Raw genomic sequence first — 20584 nt, forward strand, 5'->3', positions numbered from 1 at the left:
TTGAGTCAATAATATATTTATTTGAGATATAAAATGTGTGTGTAAAATGATCTCAAAAGTCAAATGTTAGTGACGGATACTAATGAATAGTATATTGAGCCTGAAATCCATGATTATCATAAAGGTGATCTGAATTAAAGTTCACAAGTAATGTGCTCCCATTATATCTGATTTCTTTAGGAGCGATGCTGCCGCAAAATCTGAAATTCCATAGTTAAATAGATTAATTATAACAATCTATATAATAATAGTTGAAATATATCTGGTAACAAATAAGGAATGTCATGGCATTCGTTGTCCTACAACCTAATAAACAAACGTAATTTGATACACACTCCCTCAATTCAGGTGTTGCCAATACGGAAAATTGAATTATTATTAGCGTTGCACGTTTGGTTTAAATACAAATTATAGAAAAAAAGAAAATTGAAAAAAACCCATAATTTTTGGGTGTAATGCTAACCTCACACCTGATTCAAATCTAAAATATTTCGAATTCAAATGTAATTGATAGATACAACGTAACCTATACCTAACTATTTTTTTAATGGTTTACAAGTCAACTTTCTTTATGATATTTAAGCCTCATTTTCAAGATGTCCTTTCAACAAAGTCAAATTAGAAATAGAACTTGCAAAACAAAAAAAAACCCATGAGTTTAAAAAAAAAATTATAAACAGCGGTTACATTTTGTAATTATCAAAAAGATAAACAAATTTACATATTTGTGTAAGAAATAGTCATACCTTTGTCCTTCTAAAGTCAGTCCGTATGTTTTTACTTCGATGAAGTCATTATAACAGTTAGCATCGTCTCCAATTTCAAATGATGTAAAATTCAAGCTTATAGAAGATCCTGCAGTGCCCTGAAGATTATTAATATCTGTCATCATATATCATATTCACATTATATCAGAAAATAGGAGTAAGTTAAGCATAATCTTGAAAATAAGACTTTTAAATTTGGAGCGTCCGTAGCGCTATTCTAAACTGGATTGACATTAATCAGACACGCTCTAACATAAATCAAATTTGGATTCTATGAAAAAATACTAAAAAGTAGTTTTTGAATCGATTGCGTTTTATGATAAAATAAAAACAGGAACAACAACCAACAGCTAAATCCACATGAAATTATCTTTGCCCACCGGAGTTCTATACCTCAGTTTCTGAATCTCTAAATACATCAACGGTAAATTTAACAAATGTATGTTATACATCACGACAGTGCCTTATAACGCATCGACCATGCTTATAAATTTGTACGCCCAAAGCGCATTTTGTTTCGTACGAATCATCAGAAGCATTAGAATCAAACCAGTAAGATGGTCAAATCGAATACAAAGTTGATGAATATTATGTGCCTGTGAATAAGGTACTGTGGATTCAATATCATTTGTTGGATACCAATTTTATGGGTTTCGTGGGTACAGGTGAACCACGAATTCAAATGTTCAACGACTAACAAATTTTCAATGGTTTTGTAAACTGAGATTTGCAAAACCACGAAATCAAATATCTACGAATATGCAAGTTTTCAGAAGTCCACGAACATTGATACTCACGAAAACAAGTGATTCCACAGTAGATGAAATCTGCCTGTGGGTAGACACAACGAAAAACTAAACCTTCCTGAGATTATTTATTCACATATTGTATCAGTGATTTGCTTATCAGGTACAATCAATTGTATTTGTTATTTAGATATATTTATATGATTTTGATTTTTTTCCCTGGTGATATGAGGGGTCCCATATTATGATACCTGGGCTACATAGGTATTCATAAATCAGGAAATGATTAAATAAAAATATTGGTTATTGAAATAAAAACAAATTGTGGAATAGTTTCAAATAAGAGGTACTGGGAGGGTTGAAATCGCACAGAACCAGTTAACCCCACCGCAATGTTGTTCCTGTCATAGGTCAGGAACCGCTGACCTTGTTTAGTCTTTGATGTTTTATAAATTTGGGTTCATTTCAAAGTATATATTTCTATGTTTAGTGTGGCTTCAATTTTGCTGAAAAGTATACATTATTGTAAATGGATTTTCTAGCTGCGTTGAAGACCCATTGGAGGCATTGGACAATTTTCTGCTCTTTGACCAGGCTCTACTCTCTTTGACACATTCTCCGTCTCCATTCCCGAATCTGTATTTATGATATGTCATGTCAACACAAAGTTTTGAGCACTGTGCTGGTAAAAAAACACATCTACCATCAATGTTATCGAACCAGTTGTTAATAATATGAAAGATACCAGTTTTGTTTTTGATTTGGTACATCGGAAAAGAGAAACAACAAAAACACGTTACAAAGAGAACTCAAAATTGAGCAACGCGATTTTTTTTTTAAAGATACCTGTATTAGCCATGTGCATCTAGTTGAATTTGGGTATTTTTGTGGATAACCAGGAGATGAAAATGTTCCTGATGATCTCTTCAGAACGCCTCCACATCCTAGAAGAAAAATCGGAACTGTTATTCATTGTTTAGACTTTCACATCCCTATGGTTCTTCCTCTTCCGTTATAACCGTCTCTTAAAATTTAGCTGAACTTTATCAGACAAAACTTTTAATTATTGCATAAAGATTTCGTTTTATGTTTTAATAATTTGATTTTGGATGTAACGCGTCTTTTGATTGGCTGACGTTGTTTTGTTTATCAATCCATAGACAAAATTTAGTCATTTGACCGTGACGTCATCAACGTTTTTTTATGGTTTTCTCCGGTTTAAAAAGGATTTGGAATTAAATTATGAGAAATTACTGTTATATTTTTTCTGTCTATTCGAAATATTATAAAAAATGTGGGGCATACTTTAAAATAACCCGCTACGCAGGTTATTGAGTATGCACCACATTTTTGATGTTATTTCTTCATAGACAGAAAAAATATTACAGTCATTCCTTAACTAAATTTTTTAAAGATATATATATATATGGTAAAGAAGTATGTCCAGAAAGGTTAAAAGGCCTCATAACACACCTTATAGATCCTTTAAATAATTTTACTTTTACAGGTTTTCAATTTTCGATCTTTACCTACCTTGATGTAGTTTTAATAGATTTAAACACTACTAAGTAAATATGTGTTGCTATTATTTATGTACAGTTATTTTCCTCCATAATGCAGATATTTTAGCATAGCACAAGGCCATGATGTTCTAAGATGGTTTGTTATTACTGTTTACCCTTAATCCGTTGGAAAAGTTTTTATATATCAAATACCCGAAAAACTCTGTACAACTTTTTGACACTTTCTTCCAGTTAAATCTAAAGGACAGGTACAAGAACAGTTTGGACCAATGTAACCCTCGTTTTTACACTTTGGACCTCGTGGACAGTTTCCTGAAACAAAACAGCATCATAATCAGTTTAATAATGTTTATATAAACACAATGACAATTGTTACTAATGCGATCTATTCACGCTCAAATCCGATTGCCTCTCATAACCAATACATGAAATATGATTATTAACTTCGATAAAAATGATAAATTAAGATAACTTAATTCAACATACAGATGTTAATAAATCGAAATTGGATTAATTTCAATTGCTAACTGATATCTTCTTATTCAAGAGGGTCAGTTTGGTTTTGATAGAGAAGGATGGGTAAAAAAGAACAGGGAAAATGCCCTTCTCAAGATGCTCATTCAATGAAACAATTCTTGAACTTGTTGTTAAGAGGTAATGAAATACACTTTCTTCTACACTTTTCAATTTTATTCTTTCTTTGTTATTAAGTAAAATAGTTAAAAATAACAAATTCCGAGAGAATTCTTAACGGAAAGTTCGTAATCAAAAGGCAAAATCGAAGCTCAAACACATTCAAACGAATGGATAACAACTGTCATATTCCTGACTTGTCAAAGGCATTTTATTTTGTAGAAAATGGTGGATTAAACCTGGTTATAAAGCTAACTAAACCACTCGCTTTTATGACAGTCGCAAAAAAAAAATCCATTATTATGAAATCGATGTATGAACAAAACAGAACAAAAAAATAAGCAAAAAGGAACTACAAAATGCATAAAGACAAAGCACATTAGCAAAAATGAAAGACACAAATTTACCATAGCACATTAACACAATGACGGAGTGTATAAGTACAGTATGGTATCTTTCTCCTATTTTGTTTAGTAATAGTCAAGTGTGTGTGTTTTTTTTTTTATTAAAGTTGATTGTGAATAGCCTAATGTTTACTTTCAGATTTGTTCCTTTTAAAAGGTAGTATAAGCAGTTATAGGAAAACCGCATTTGGAGAAGAGCGGTAAAATGAAAGATAATTAATTGATTTGAAAATAACTATGGTCAGAATAGCTAACATTGTTTTGCTTGAATTGGATTAAGCTAGCCTTTTGTTGTATAATAACACATACCAAGTCCCTTGAATGGTGTCAGATATTTGTAAAACTTCTTCAAACAATCCTCTTGCGAACAATTTGTGATTGACTTCTGTAGTCCTGACTTGATGATATTTTTTTCTTATAGAAACTTAAACTCGGTTTTATTTGTCGATGATAATACAAATTTTGTTACCTTCCTATCAAGTCCAAGTAAACACAGTCAGCAAGGGCTAAGTGACTCCCAAATCCACGCACTGGTGACTATGAATGTTATTATGAATCCAGCAGAGAAAAGTTGCTTCCTTAGGTCTGAAATTGTCTTTTAAACATTGAACAAGAAACTAATACTTACTATTACAGGTATATAAATCATTAACTTTTTTTATATCCAGGAAGCTCAAATGTGTCCTTTGGCCCATTACTGCCATCAGTCTTTTATCCTTTGGTTGAATTGTTATGTTGTACTTGTTAAACTAAAAAAAACACATAAAAAAGACGAATAAACTCATCATAGAAACAAAAAATAAACTTTTGTACGACAGATGCGCTTTTCATCTACAAATGACTCAATATTGTCGCTCGAATTAAAAAAGTAAAATAAATACGAAATCGAAGATCATAGGAGAATCATAGTTCTGAAAGTTTTCAAAAACACCTAAAGACCCAGTGTCACTAGACCACGATCGCACCACTCTCACTGTGACTCAGATCGCAGTATGAGCGGCAAGAAAATGTAAATTTTCATTCCAATCACGCTTCTACAACGATCCCGCTACGATAAAACCACGTTCTCATCGCCTATTTTGCGATCTCACTAAGATGGTCACGATCCCTCTGCGCTCATCACGTCCTCACTACGACCATACAACGATTTATCCGATTGCATCACGATCTTATCACGCTTCTACTGCGATTATAGCACGCTCTTACCATGACCATACTACGATCATAACACGTTCATACCGCGATCTAACTACGCTCCCAGCAATAACGTCCCATATAAATACTGTATTATTCCTTCTATTTTTGATTGATACGTGGAGTTTCTCGGAAACAACGCAGTCATGCTACCAAAAACTACGTAAGGGTAAGGGTGGAGGTAGGGGCAGAGGGAGATCTGATAGTAACGAATCTTGATCAAGAAAATATATGTCGGACCGACTAATCCAACCTGAATCACAACTTATTGCTGGTCCATCAAGATAAAAAAAACAATGCTTTAGTGAACGATACGAGGGATGACACAGATGAGTCAAGAATGATTGCGCCTTTGGTGATAAAGGACAAGAGTTCCGAATTACATACATACAAACAAATGCTGGAGAGCTTTTATAAATTTTATATGACAATGACAACGAGCATGATGATGGTAGTATGAACGTAAGAACAGCGTGATGAAGACGTCATGGGCGTAGTAAAATCGTACGATGATCTTGAATAGCGTGATATAAGCGTGGTATAAACGTTGTATAGTCGTCGTGGAAGCGTGTTTGGGTCGCGATAAGAACGTGATGGTCGTAGTGAAGTCGCTGTGAGATCGTATCACAGTATACCCGACTAGAATTGCGCTTCCGCTACGCTGTCGCTACGATGGTTTAGCGACATTTGCGATCTTACCACGACCTTACTGCGCTCTCACTACGCTTCTACTACGACATGATTTCGCCACGACTGCACCACGATTGTTTTGAACATGTTTAAAGTTGGCCACGCTCATCACGATCATGAAGACCTCACCATGACCATACTCCGACCTTACTGTGATCTGCACAATGCGATCGTCATTTTTTTTCACAGATCGTAGTGTGATTGTGGCCCAGTGGGACTGCGGTATATTTTTTACTGTCAAAATTATAAGTCATTTACTCTAAGTACATAACACTACAAGTTATAATACCTCAGTATGTTTTTTTTCTATATAAAAAACAATGAAATAGTTGTGCTATTTCATTCCACAGATTTTTTTGCCAGTCAATAGTTTTAAAGACTATTACCCCAGTTAATAGTTTTTTTTAAATATATCATAATTATCATTAATTATTCTGGATTTTTGCGCTCAAACTGATATCGTAAAGGGTTTAACGTGTAGTACAGTTTATGTACAGTACTTCAGCTAGTCTAGTAAAATAGATAATATTCACGGGAATTTTTACACAAGTATTCCTGATCTTCATTACAGTTACTTTAATGAAATATTAAAAATACAACACGACTATAAAAAAAAAAAACACTTGAAGTTCATCTTGTTTTTTCAGATGATGTATTTAGACTTTTTAGAAAGTTGTTTTTTTTTCGGTATAAAAAACACATAATGAATGGGCGATGAGGATAATATCAAGTGTTTTGTCCATTTGATACTTACTATAACCATCATAATAAGTGAATATGTGTATATTATCAGATTTCAGTATGTATTTTGTTTTCTAAATAAATGTACACTTTTTTCAAAATTTTCTGAAAAAGCCTATTCACTAGTAAAAAATAGTTTCAAAACTTATCTCCAAGTTATTGCATATTCACTGGAAGCACACATGTTTCCGTCAAGGACTATAAACCGCTTACTAGATTCGAAAACAAGCACTTGAAGCAAACACATTCCCTTCAAACGACTTTTAACTGGTTGTTGGTTTCAAAACACTATTCACTCGATCAAACATTTCCCCCTACTTTCTGATAACACATTTGTTTACTGGATATTCCGACAAAAGCAAGTGTAATGTCCCAAAAATACCAGCTATGTCCTCGTACCCAGGAAATACAAAATTAAATCTAAGACTTATGTTTAAGTATTGTACTAAACGACACGAGAGCGCACTTATATGCAATTGATATTTTAAAAAAAAGCTTCGCAATTATTTTCTGATTTTCTTCAAAACCATTAAACGAAAATACATTTTTAAATTTCTATTTCATTTTGATTATCATGACAAAATAAACGATATATGACCCAGCTCATCTCCATTTGATAATTCATTTTTATGTTATAAAGTACATAATATGGTTTTCTGGACGTTGCGTTTTGCCTTGAATACGCTTATGTTTAAAAGATGAACATGATGATAAGATATAAATACGACTAGTTTCACTAGTTGTTTTGAAATAAACAACAACAAAAAAAAGCAATAGATTTTAACACAAAGGTGTACTCGGTTTTGTTTCTTTTAAAACGCATATTGATTTATTTTTCAGATATATATTAACAGACTTGTTTACCATGACGTGTCCACCAAGATGCATAATAGATCCAATATCATACGGTTTATTTAGTTGTTCTGTATGATTTTCATTTGCTTTAATAAAGAATTTCCAGGCGTCTTGCTTAAGAGCTTCAAACATCACAGTGATGTACTTATCTCTGTCTGGTCGGTTATGTTGGTGGAATATACCTAATACGTGACCAAGTAGATGGGCCAACTTTCCAGGCTGTTAAATATAACGTTATATATATCTTTATAAAAACTCCATTGTACATTCATAAGCAAACAGATTTTTTCTCATACATGAAAAGCACGTATTAGCTCAATAACAGTCATTTTCTTTATATATATATAAATAAAGAGATGTGGTATTAGTCACGCACACATATTAGTCAATTAAAGCTGAACCTCTATTTTTCTCCAGGATGACCATACGAATTGACACCCTTTTAAAGAAAGTTGTCAGATCTACCCTTCATTAAAGACTCTCATACAGTATTTCGTAAAAAGTAAGGAGAAAAGACGATTGGAGCCTCTATCTCCAGGTATAAACCTACTCGCCAACCCTAGCTATTAAAACAAATATTATTAGTCAATGATTGACCTGTCACTGTCTAAATTTTCGCACTAACTTGTACTAATATGACCATGATCGCATTGTTTAGCAGTTATACTTTTAACTGCCATCTTTTTGAAGAATGTACAAAGGTAAATACACTGCAATTTTATCTAAAAAGGTTAACTTTCTTTGTCGAGAAAGACAAGAATGTCGTTTTTAATGAGACATATCTTTTATTTAATTATTCGCTCTCAATAATAAACCACTTTCAACACCCCCCTCTTTTTCCACAAAAAAAAAATCAAGAAAAAAAAATCTAGAAAAAAAAACCGAAAGCAAAACTCAAAACTAGGACGAAAACAATAAAATAGATTAAATACGTTGTCTGCACAGTTCCCAGCAACTTCAAGATCCCCAAATCCATATTCCAACCTTCCAGCAATCGTCTGACACCTGGTTATATAATAAAAACAAAAGAAATTAACTTCTTGAAATTGAAAATTATTTTCCAGATAGAAATAATAGCTTGAATTATAATCTTATGATCAAGGTGGAATAATAAAAGAACAACAACACTGTCATATATTCGCTTTGGGGAATTTATAAGCACAATAAGTGGGGTAAAAAATAATAGAAGTATTGCTGTACATAGCATTAAATCACCATTTGACGTTCATGACGGTTCGTCGTGGTTCACAAAATATTGTCAATGACATCTTTTGACTTGAATTGACAAATTATTTGTCAATCAATTAAGGACACAAGAAGCTCCTCGTATTATCTTACTGCATTAGGCAGAGTGTAATCAGGAGTACACTCTAGTAATACATGTTCTGCAATAGTCAGTGAAGCAATGTATGAAACTTATGTATATATCATAATATAATAAATGCATGTTTTCGATATTTTATTTAATTTTTCCATTTAAAAGTAATTGAAGTAAATAATTACATTTGCCAAGTACTTGGAAAGTAATTAATTACATTGTCAAACAAGTTGCTTTCTTTAAAAAATGAAAAGCAATACATGAACCTAAGACCGCTGACTGCCGGGTCACCAAAAGATTGTTTCTGAATTTGTGTTTGCTTTTGAATTGAAATAATTGACTGTGAATATAAGAAGCCAGTTGAAAGTATATATTTACAGCTTCTATTTGAATAGTTATTTTAAAGCTCGACTATTTTATTTATTACTTGGGAATGTACATAATTTTTCCGATTATAACCCTTTGGCAAATCCTAATTTCTACTAACCGGATGACTTATGCAAATTGCACAAACTTACTCAGATTGCTTTATAATGTGGAATTCTGGATGCATTTATTTTATCTATCCTATCTTTATATTTTGTTTCCTACATGAATGCCTTTATATTCTCAACTCGTATTTGAAGCTGTCTTTACTCATGGTAGATGTTCTATGCGGTGAAACCTGTGGCATGCAATTGATTGGGACCTCTATGAAGAGACTGATTTTGGTCTCATAAAACATCTCAAATTTTAAGGATTTCCTGATTTTACTTAAATCAATTCAAACATTCTACAGGGAAATTTAGTTTTCTCAGAATTTCTTAATTCAGAAGTTTATGAACACCTGTACACACTTTCAAAATAATCAATTTATATAAAAAAGTATGTAGATATAAAAAGATACCAGAATCAAAATGATGTACGCCAGACACGAGTTCAGTAGATACAAAAAAAGCACCAATGACGCTCGAATGAAAAAAGTTAAATGGCTAAATACATTACAAAGTTAAGGAATCTATTCCTTGGGAAGACAATCCTTAGCTTTTCGAAAAGGTCAAAGTTTATAATAGGACAGTACTCAAAAAAGACAAACAACTCGAGGTCAGAATACCGTTAGAAATGATGACCGTGCTTGAAAGTCATATGTGAAGCTCTTTCTTCCGTGTCCTGAATTTAGATAACAAAAACGAAAATAAGCTTTCACGTATTGCATGCAAGTAGTATCTTAGCGCACGAAATAGTAAATAGAAAGCATCTCACTGATACTAAGGAAAAGAATACGCATTTGCATCATCACATATCTTAATCTTATAGTTGCATTCGAATGTCAAACGGCCTACATTAAATGTTATGACTTCGGGTTTATTGACATTTTATCCGGAATTTTTGAGAACGCAAACCGATAGTGTGCTTTTGAAATGTGATCTATAATGTGAATGAATCAAGAGGTGTAGGATAGTTTGTCAACACAATGAATACAATTTTCAAAACCGTACCATATAGTACAAATATGTAGATGCTATACGGTTAAACTATTAAAACAAACAAACAAAAATTGAATTAAAATTTTATAAAAAACTAACGTTCCTGTTAGTATTTTTTTTTTTCAAATTCTTTTGAATATATATAATATCAATAAGCACGAACGTCAAGTATTTACGGATGGACAGTTTATTTATCGAATGAATCTACTTTTCAATTCTAACATTCCACTATGTGAATATATTACTATACAAAATATAAGCAAAGACTTCTAAATCCATACTAAAACGGTATAAAATAATCAACATTATGGTTGTAATTAAATTTTGTTGTGATTATTGTAAATTATTTTTACGGTTGTTGTGAGTTGCAAGGATTTGAAATCATGCTTTATGAATTGAAAACACACAAGTATTTTTATTCACGACCGTTTAAAATTTAAATATTTACTAAATGTATCGTACTTTCCGTTTCTGGATATATTACAATACAAAAAATAAATAATAATTACTCATAAAACCTAAATACTAAAATGGTATGAAATAATTAACGTAGAAATATAATGATTATTGTTTATAAACATTTTTTTTTAGGATGCAAGAATTTATTTAGATTAAATTTTTATGTTTTCTTTACAAACGAATATCAGGGGTGGATCCAGCCATTTCAAAAAAGAGGGGTCCCAACCCATGACAAAAGGGGGGGGGGGTTCCAACTTTATGTCCCCATTCAAATGCATTGATCGGCCAAAAAAAAAGGGGGTTCTAACCCCCTGGATCCGCCAAAGAATATTTAATATACCAAAGCAGAGTATCTTGTAATATAAAAGACTTATTTCTTAATTGCAACTCTGAAAATATTCTGATTTCAATCATTGTTAGTTTCTTCAGAAACATAAATGCAGTATATATTTTGTATATATTTCTTTGATTCTGATTGAATTAAATACTTTTGATAAGAATATTATCTTTCTGTTTTCCGATCTAATATTAATATTTTAACCAGAATCTTCTCTCCCGTAAGTCTATGATGAAATACACACTCAGTATCCCGTGGTTAAATCTTCAAACATAATTAGTTCACATGTTATCGAGACAACATACAATACCACGTTATAATTGACCCAGATACACACAGTTCACAGTGGTCGTTTTAAAACAAATATAATTGCGTCGTCAAGGGCCATCAAGGGACCATATCAAAGACGTAGATAACAACCTGTTAAGACCTGTATAAATGACCGAAAACTTTCGAGACGTTCCGAGAATTTTATTCTGACTTCCGGCCGAGAGATATCGTGTGGCCCATAGACACATCCAAAACTCGCCAATATATAAGCATGAACCCCTCAGGGGGTTCATGCAAAAAAGTCAAATGTAATGTGTAATTAAATTGAAGATTTTGTAATTGTAATTGAATGTAATTAATTACTTTCAAAAGTAATAGATCCTATGTCGGTAATTAAGTTTATCAGTTTATTAGATAATGATCGAATTGTTTATTTTCAAATGCATTAAAGGACAATGCTTTATGGTTCAATCCCTATATCAAAACAAAATGTTAACGACATTAATATATTTATTCAGCAAATATGCTTATTACATAGTTACTTCAAGAAACCAAGGTTTTATTTTCTTGATGTATCCTGTAAGATTCCATTGACTACTTAGGTAAGTAGTCAGCTGTTGATACATATGTATGAATTCATTTTTTGAAATACAATTCCTTATTTATTTATTTAGGTTTCCTTCATGACAAAAACTGCTTTTGATCATTGTGAATTGATGGCTCAACGCGATGTATGACGGTCATTTGTGATTTTAAAACAGTTCTAGTATCAATATCTTAAATGGGTGCTTTTGCTTATGTTTGTTTCAATAGTGACAACCTGATCTAAAACTAATGCTGTTTTTGGCGAAGCTCTTGCAACTATAGTGCTAACATATTTAAGACAAAATGGTTAAAAATCGATATAAAATGTACGGATGAATCTTACACTGAGGTCTTATGAACACTTCGGAAGTTATTTTAAGAATGCAGATTTATACTTGGTATATATAGTGATTTTGATTTAAAAAAAGAGATTTCAGAAAAGTGAGTCATATCTTCACCAATGATTTCTTTTTTTTGTGTGCCATATATCCTTTAATGTATAAAGTCTAGTTGTTGGCATGACACGGGTTATGTTCTTCTCATATATTTTATGATGGAATATAATACTAAACCCTTAACGGGAGGGATTGCGCTTGATATTCATATGATGAAAACATAATCTGTCAATCTGTTTAATTGAGGTCTGAAGCTGTCATGTCAGTAACTGCTAGTAGTCCATTGTTAATGTATGTATAACTAATATTGTCATTTTGTTTATAATTAGTTTTTTTTTTGTTATATATTCTGACATCGGACTCGGACTTCTCTTAAAATGCGTTTTATCAATGCGTATTGTTGTTTTTTTCTACATTGGCAAGAGGTAAAGGGGGAGGGTTTAGATATAAAAAAAAACATGTTTAACCCCGCCGCATTTTTGTGCCTGTCCCAAGTCAGGAGCCTTTGGCCTTTGTTAGTATTGTATGATTTTTAATTTATGTTTCTTATGTATAACTCGGAGTTTAGTATGGCGTCCATTATCACTAGTAACATATTTGTTTAGGGGCCACCTGAAACACTTCTCCGGGTGCGGGAGTTTCTCGCTGCATTGAAGACCCATTGGTAGACTTGAGCTGTTGTCTACTCTATGGTCGGGTTGTTGTCTCATTGACACATTCCCTATTTACATTCTCAATTTTAAATTCCCTTTTAAAGTCAATCTAGAAAAATTGGCTTCCACTAAATTTATTATTAATTCTACATACATGTGTCCAAAAACAATGTTGACACCACTTCCGTACGAACCGATTCTAGGAGTTGTTGGTGTCTGCCGAATAAAAATCACGCATGTTTTGTCTTGCCACATCTTCATTGCCTTTTCCATACTTCTTTTTGAAAGATTACCAAGTTTGCTATTAGCTGTTCAAAGGAAATAAAGTTTTAATTGATTGCTGAATAAATGTACACTTTAATCAGCTGTTGAATGAGTTCTACTAACTGCTACAATTTCCTATACTGTAAACCAACTTATTTTCGCGGATACTTTATTTCGCGTTTTACCAATTCTAGTCCATTTCGCGCCTTTTAAAATTCGCGAATTTCTTATTTACTTGATGTAGATTAATAACGATTACTTATTCGCGACGATTTATATTCGCGTTATTTTTCTCCTCGCGAAAGTCGCGAAAATAAATCGCTCGCGAAAATAAGTTGGTTTACAATATGCTTTATTTAAATGTTAGATAATATAAAAACGCCCAAAAAATGCGTTGTCTGTCTTTGTTCAACATATGAATTTTTACTGGTATATTAAAGTCCTTGTGGTTTATTCTTACTTATCCAGGGAGAGCACTCGTATCTATGATGAGTTTATTTTCTTGTACTTTACAAGGGGATTTTCAAAATGTTCGTGCACATTTTCTATTAGAGGAAGTGGTTACATTTTTTTTAGCTCACCAGGCCCAAAGGGCCAAGTAAGCTTTTCTCATCACTTGGCGTCCGTCGTCCGTCGTCGTTAACTTTTACAAAAATCTTCTCCTCTGAAGACTACTAGGCCAAATCAAACCAAACTTGACCACAATCATCTGATCAATGGGGTAAATAGTTAAAAAATGTGTGGGGTGACCCGGTCAACCAACCAAGATGGCCGCCATGATTAAAAATAAAACATAGGGGTAAAATGTAGATTTGGCTGATAACTTTGAAATCAAAGCATGTAGAGCAAATCTCACTGAGTTAAATTGTTAATCAAGTCAAGATATATCCGCCCTGAAATTTTCAGACGAATCAGACAACTGGTTGTTGGATTGCTTTCCCTGAATTGGTAGTTTTAAAGGAATTTTTACCGTTTTTGGTTATATTCATGAATATTTTTATAGATAGAGAAGAACTGTAAACAGCAATAATGATCAGCAAAGTAAGATCTACAAATAGTACAACATGAGCAAAATTGTCAGTTGACCCCTCAAGGAGTTATTGCCCTTTATAGTCAATTTTTAACAATTTTCATAAATTTTGTAAATTCTTTAAAATTTTTACAAAATATTTTCCTCTGTTACTAAAGGGACAAGTTCATTATAGATAGAGATAATTGTAAGTAGCAAGAACGTTCAGTAAAGTAAGAACTTCAAACACATCACCATCACCAAAAACACAATTTTGTCATGAATTCATCTGTGTCCTTAATATGCACAAAGACCAAGGTGAGCGGCACAAGCTCTTTATAGTCTCTAGTTGTTTTTACTTCTTAGTCATGCCATTTCCAGTTGGACTTTGACTCATGTTCTGAAAACACATGGGAGGTATTGCTCTAAGTAGTTTAAATACCACACCTACAGAAAGCTATTAAAACTAAAAAAAAAACTTGATTTTTAAATGTATTCGCCATTTATTTAATGATCATGTGTTTCTGGAGCTGTTGAAACATATTTGGATATCGAAACGTAAGAAAGGGGTGATGAGTACAGCAATGAGGACTGTAGACTACAATTAATAACAAATCAATTGTAACTGTACATGATTAGTGGTCTCGTCGTTCTGAATGTCTGATACAAAGAATTGTTGCATTTGATGGGTTTGGTACACGTGTACTGTGACAGCTCCCATTAAAAATTCAAATAAATCCGTAAGTAACTATCTACATAATATCTTTATTCATCGCTATTCACTATAAGTGCATTTGGATAAGTACCTACGAAACACATTTTAGTTCTAGTTTATCCTGCACAATTACGATCACGAAGACGCTTGATTAACTTAATAGTGCAAGGATTCAGGCGATCCCTAAATTACAACATAAAGACGCACATTATTAAAAAAAAACAGTTCCGGTGAAGGACATAACTCGAAAGGTGTCTGTTACAGAAGGTATTCATGAACAACATAACAAATATTTGTAAAATGTTTAACAGTCTTTCAAGGATGCTATTTAGCTTCCATTAAACTCTGGCAGTCATTTGAACTCTTGAATATTCAAAAAACGTGTATGCTTCACAACGTCCCTATATGGACCAGAAAAGAAAGGAAAAAGGTTATTTTATCAAAGACATTCTATGTAAATAAATGGTAAGATATAAATAGAAATAGAAATATAAAATAGAAATTCAAAACATGGCCGAAAAAACCCTCCGACCTACCCATCGTTTTTATCCTTATACTGAGTTAGAAATGATAAAACACATCAAACGAATGGACAACAACTGTCATATTCCTGATTTAGTGCAGGCATTTTCAAATGTAGAAAAGGGTGGATTGAACCTAATTTCATAGCGCTATACCTCTCACTTGTATGACAGTCGCATCAAATTCCATTATATATACATCGATGTGTGAACAAAACAGATAGAATACTCAAAATTGCCAAAATAGGGGTACAACAGTCATCACCGTGTCACAATCTCAATCAGAACAAAAGCAAACAAATGTTTAAGAAAGAAGCACAACAAAGAATTTATCAAATTTGACAACCACGTTCGTTGCTTACTTATTATTTTTATTTCAATCAACCCATAAAAGAAACGAATGTTATATTCCTGCATCATTTTACATTTGAACAAATTATAATGTCAACTTGAAGAGTTTTTGATTGTCAAGTTTTCATCACTGTGTGTTTCAGACAGATTGACACTAGACATTTAAATGAGTTACAGAGCAATAACATAGACAACTTAAAGCACCACTGCAAAATAAATAAAATCTATATATATCGACTAATTTATCGTTATCATTACTTGTTGTCTAATAGTAAGGTACTCACATGTGATGTCGACAGTGATAAACATAAAAGAAAGTCAAGAATCAACAATAACTTTCTCATGTTCAGGTGTTGGAGCGTATTGTGTGCAACTCTTTCCCGCACTTATTTATCTTGTATAAATATTCTCCTTTTCGGAATTTCCTTGTTCAAAATGAGAAAATAACAACATTAAATACATTCAAGTTCGTTACTAGGATGACAAACAAAATTTAACATTACATAAGATCGCGTTTTACGATGCTCAGATTGTAAGTTGTGCTCTTTAAAATGACAAAAATACTGTCCCCATGAGGATAAAATAAGAAAATTTATTAGCCTTGGGTCACGAAGAAAAGCGAAAACGAGATTGTTGCCTGGATTCCTTTATTCAAATAAACTATTTAGCCTTCAGTCAAGGAAATTTTAATGTCCACCCTGTAAACATATAGTATTAATTATAAATTAAATCTTTCGATTTAGGAATACCTTCTTTCTCACAAACTATTAGTTTAGAAATATTTTTTGAGAAAAATGCATTAATCTAAATTTCTCTTTTCACTATTCACATGACTGAGAAGTTTTTTAAGTCCTTAATAGGCTACATTGGCAATTATTTGTTGAACATGAATTTTGACTGAGATGGGAAAATGGCTTTTGTAGAAAAGATTTCAGAAAGCATAGCATTCGACAATTTTTATCAGCACTTTGTTGTGCCCAAAATTTATCAATGTTTTGGGTTTTTTTGCTTATCTTTGGAAAAAAAAAGGGGGGGGGGGGCTTTGCAGCATTAAATGCAAATTACTTTTTAGCTGTAAACTTGTTTTAGTCCTATATTTTAAAAACAAACATTTCGGATGAGGAAACTTTTTTTCTGTTATTTTTCTTCTTTTATTACATCAATCATGTCCCTATTTACCAAATAGATATATATACATATCTATTCTATAAGAAAACAATTTTTAATCAAAACACTATTCAAGTTTTCGAAATTTATGAAATTTTTCACATACCGTATGTGTTTCAAAAGGAAATCTAATTTGTTAACGTAGATATGCAGTCATTTATGATCCATGTTCCTTGGACCAATTATAAAATATATAAAAATGTGTTGAATATTTAGGTGGTTTGTTAGCAAACAATATGCGATTATATTTCATGTTAATAGTTTATTGAAATAATTATAGAGTTTCGTATTGCTAAATCATTATATTTTGTGTTTTGTTTTTCGGACTGTTGCTTGTCTTCGTCGTTTACCGTTTCGGCTATGGTGTTGTTGGTCTGTATTTCTCCATAAGTATTTTATGATTATTTTTGTCATTTTCTATAAGAGTTGACTAGATTCAAAAGTCAAAATAGTTATAACTTGCACCGACACTTAATAGTAACTTATGGAGGAAAATCTAGAAAAGTGCTTCGGACACCTGCAATTTATCAAAGGTTGTTTTCTTCAATTTTCACATCACTTCGCTGATACCACTGCTTGTGGAATATTAGACCACGACAGTATAATCATCTCAGCATTCACTATTGATAACAGACCTTTCTTGAATTATACGTTTTTGAATTTTGAAACTATGGTGATCATTTTGATCTGAACAGCTTTATAAAGGTTGATAAAAGGTAAACGATAATTTTCAATTTTTCGTATTTTGTGTCCACTGCTTTAAAATTGGTACAAGCTGTTCAGACATGAAGCTTGTAGTTAATCAAATACTATCAATATTCGTCAAGCTATTCGGGTGGTATTTATTTGTACAGATCAACAACAATCTGTTTTTTCTGAAAAGCTACTGAATAAACTCATCATAGATACCAGGTTTAATTTCGTATTTACGCCAGACGCGCGTTTTGTCTACTAAAGACTCATCAGTGACGCTCGAATCCAAAACAGTTAAGAGTCACAATTGACTAGAAGCGAAAAGTACCGATTTTACTACCTTACATCTGAAATCTTATTGCAATACTGAATATGACTTGATAATATTTTCCCGACTTTTCAGTTGATGCTAAGACCAAAATCTCGAATTAAAATTCGTTCACTAGTTAGGAAATTCAGAAAAGTGCATCGAACGCATGCAAATTATAAAGAGTTGTTGTCATTTTTATTTCTAATTTCCGGTTTCCAACTCTTCCACTTTATTAATAGAAATTATAATATATTGAAATTGTATTATAATATGAAGGAGGCAAAACTGACCTAGAATATTTCCATTAAACATGAAAAAACAGAACGAAATTAAAAAAAAACGGAGTATTGTTTTTTTATTTTACTACGAACTAACAGGCATGCTCGAATAAAAAGGTGTTTATGGCCAGTTAAATCGAAAACACACTTAATATGTTAATTTGATCCAAATAACGAAACGCAGAAAAAAAAATTAAACCATCAATACTGCTTTGGACCTTATATTTGTTAACCATGATATCCTCCTTAAAGTATACATACAATAAAGACCTGTGCAGTAGAATTTTGTTTTATTTCCAAAGACATTCAGACAGTTTGTTATTAAAACCTATAGTCTACGCAATCGTTTTTTAATACTGTCTCAATAGCGATATATCATTCCAAGTGCAATGCAATTTAAAGTGAGCATCTATTGAAAAAATAAAAGTAAGTGCTATCTCAATATATGTTTAGCGCAATATTGACACTTATATTACTTTCATTCATAAACACTCAGACAGTATCTTTCTTTTGAGTCTATTTTCAATAATGTCACGAAAGGAATATGTCGTTTCACTCACATTGCAATCTATAATTGACTAAAAAAAGTTTGTGCTACCTTAAAGTATATGAGGCGCAAAATTGTCATACATTTTACTTTGATACACTACAATATGAAACATTTATCCTATACTATGAATAAAAGAATGCCTATGTAGTACTACGTAAATAATATATCTAGGAAGATGTGGTATGAGTGCTAATGAGACAACCTTCCATCCAAGTCACAATTCATAAAAGTAATCATTATAGGTCAAGGTACGGCCTTCGACACGGAGCCTTGGATCGTTCTGAAGATCAAGCTATAGAGGGCCCCAAAAAATACAAGTGTAAAACCTTTCAAACGTGAAAAACAACGGTCTAATTTAAATTTAAAAAAACGAGAAATGAGAAACAATTATGAACCAAATAGTCAGACGACAACCACTGAACATCAGATTCTTGACTTAGGACAGATGAAAACAATTGCATTGGGATTAAACGCATTTAAAAGTATTGAAGTTGTCTATGAAAATGAAAGTCTAGTTCAATAATGACCTACATACATTATTCCATATATTGTAGGTCTAAAAAGATGAGGGCATTGGAAATATTGTAATATCGAAGAGTATTTTTAATATACTAATTGCAACCTGGCATTTTTTAATGAATGGTTTGATATAGAAAATGGTACAATGAGTGCAAGATCACTACTACTTTAAATAAAAGGAATTTTGTGTTTTTTTCCTGATTTTGATTCCTATTTTAAAAACTTAATGAATATAAGAAAACGTTTTATGTGATTAATACGATTTTTTTGCTCATGTTGAAACGCCTAGGTGATTCAGGTTTGTATAAGAAGTTTGTTTTCTATAAAAACCTTACCTGGGTCATGCTTAGAATATGAGTTTTAAAAAGTAATATCAAAACCTGAAGATAAAAAATGTATTCAGATACTAATATCTAAAAAAGGTTGTTGCTGATAATGCAGACAATAATATTGCGGGAACCAACTTTATTGTGAATTTCAGTGTCTCTTTAGTTATGCTCGAGGGCAAAATAAATAAAAGTTTAGCAAAAGTTGAACACCTGATAAAACCTAAAAGGACTAAAAGTAAAACCAGACTTGGTTATGGAATCAGATTTATGACTATTGAATATCGGTATACTACGGTTGTTTTTGCTTTAGTGTTTAATGAAATTATCTGCTGGCTTAAGTACTGCAAATACCGAATCTGAAACCGGCCATCGCATGTCACTATCATTTAAAGGGGGAATGTTCACTTTCACATTCTATCTGCATCGCTCAAAATATCGGAAAATTGCTCGATCTTTTGAATCTAAAATTAATATCATTATTTTTGTATTTGTTGTTGGTGCAACAGAACAAATTTTTCATTTGGAAAATCTAAGGACATTCTAAATGAAAATGAACGAAATTCTACCTGACCAAGTAAGAACTTTGAAAACACAAGTTTTTATTGGACAATGCTCTTCCTGTCGATTTAGAAAATTACATAAAATGTGCCAAAATCTATGAACTAGACGTAACAGATGACTGATTTGTCTTACATTTTCAAGGTAAATAGAAATTGACCTTATGATATATAATTATGCCAATTGTTATGACTGCTTATTTTTATTTGTTTTATAATATAGAGGCAAATATGCACAGTTTTACAACTATTTTTTATTTCTGTTGCTGAATTAAAACTCATTAT

At 32.0% G+C, this 20584-nt stretch overlaps 1 protein-coding gene across 1 annotated transcript; it reads right to left on the reverse strand.

The window, feature by feature from the left end:
• On the reverse strand, positions 1 to 16309 carry LOC143069117 (blastula protease 10-like). The gene is made up of 9 exons (XM_076243591.1): positions 16181 to 16309; positions 13191 to 13344; positions 8486 to 8558; positions 7563 to 7772; positions 4702 to 4822; positions 3229 to 3348; positions 2360 to 2457; positions 747 to 865; positions 1 to 200 (listed from the first exon to the last, which is right to left on the reverse strand). The coding sequence occupies exons 1-9, from the start codon at positions 16203 to 16205 to the stop codon at positions 80 to 82; spliced, it is 1041 nt and encodes a 346-aa protein (XP_076099706.1). The 5' UTR covers positions 16206 to 16309; the 3' UTR covers positions 1 to 79.
• Positions 16310 to 20584: the final 4275 nt, after the last annotated feature.

Source organism: Mytilus galloprovincialis, chromosome 3, assembly GCF_965363235.1.
Source record: "Mytilus galloprovincialis chromosome 3, xbMytGall1.hap1.1, whole genome shotgun sequence".
Taxonomy (NCBI): domain Eukaryota; kingdom Metazoa; phylum Mollusca; class Bivalvia; order Mytilida; family Mytilidae; genus Mytilus; species Mytilus galloprovincialis.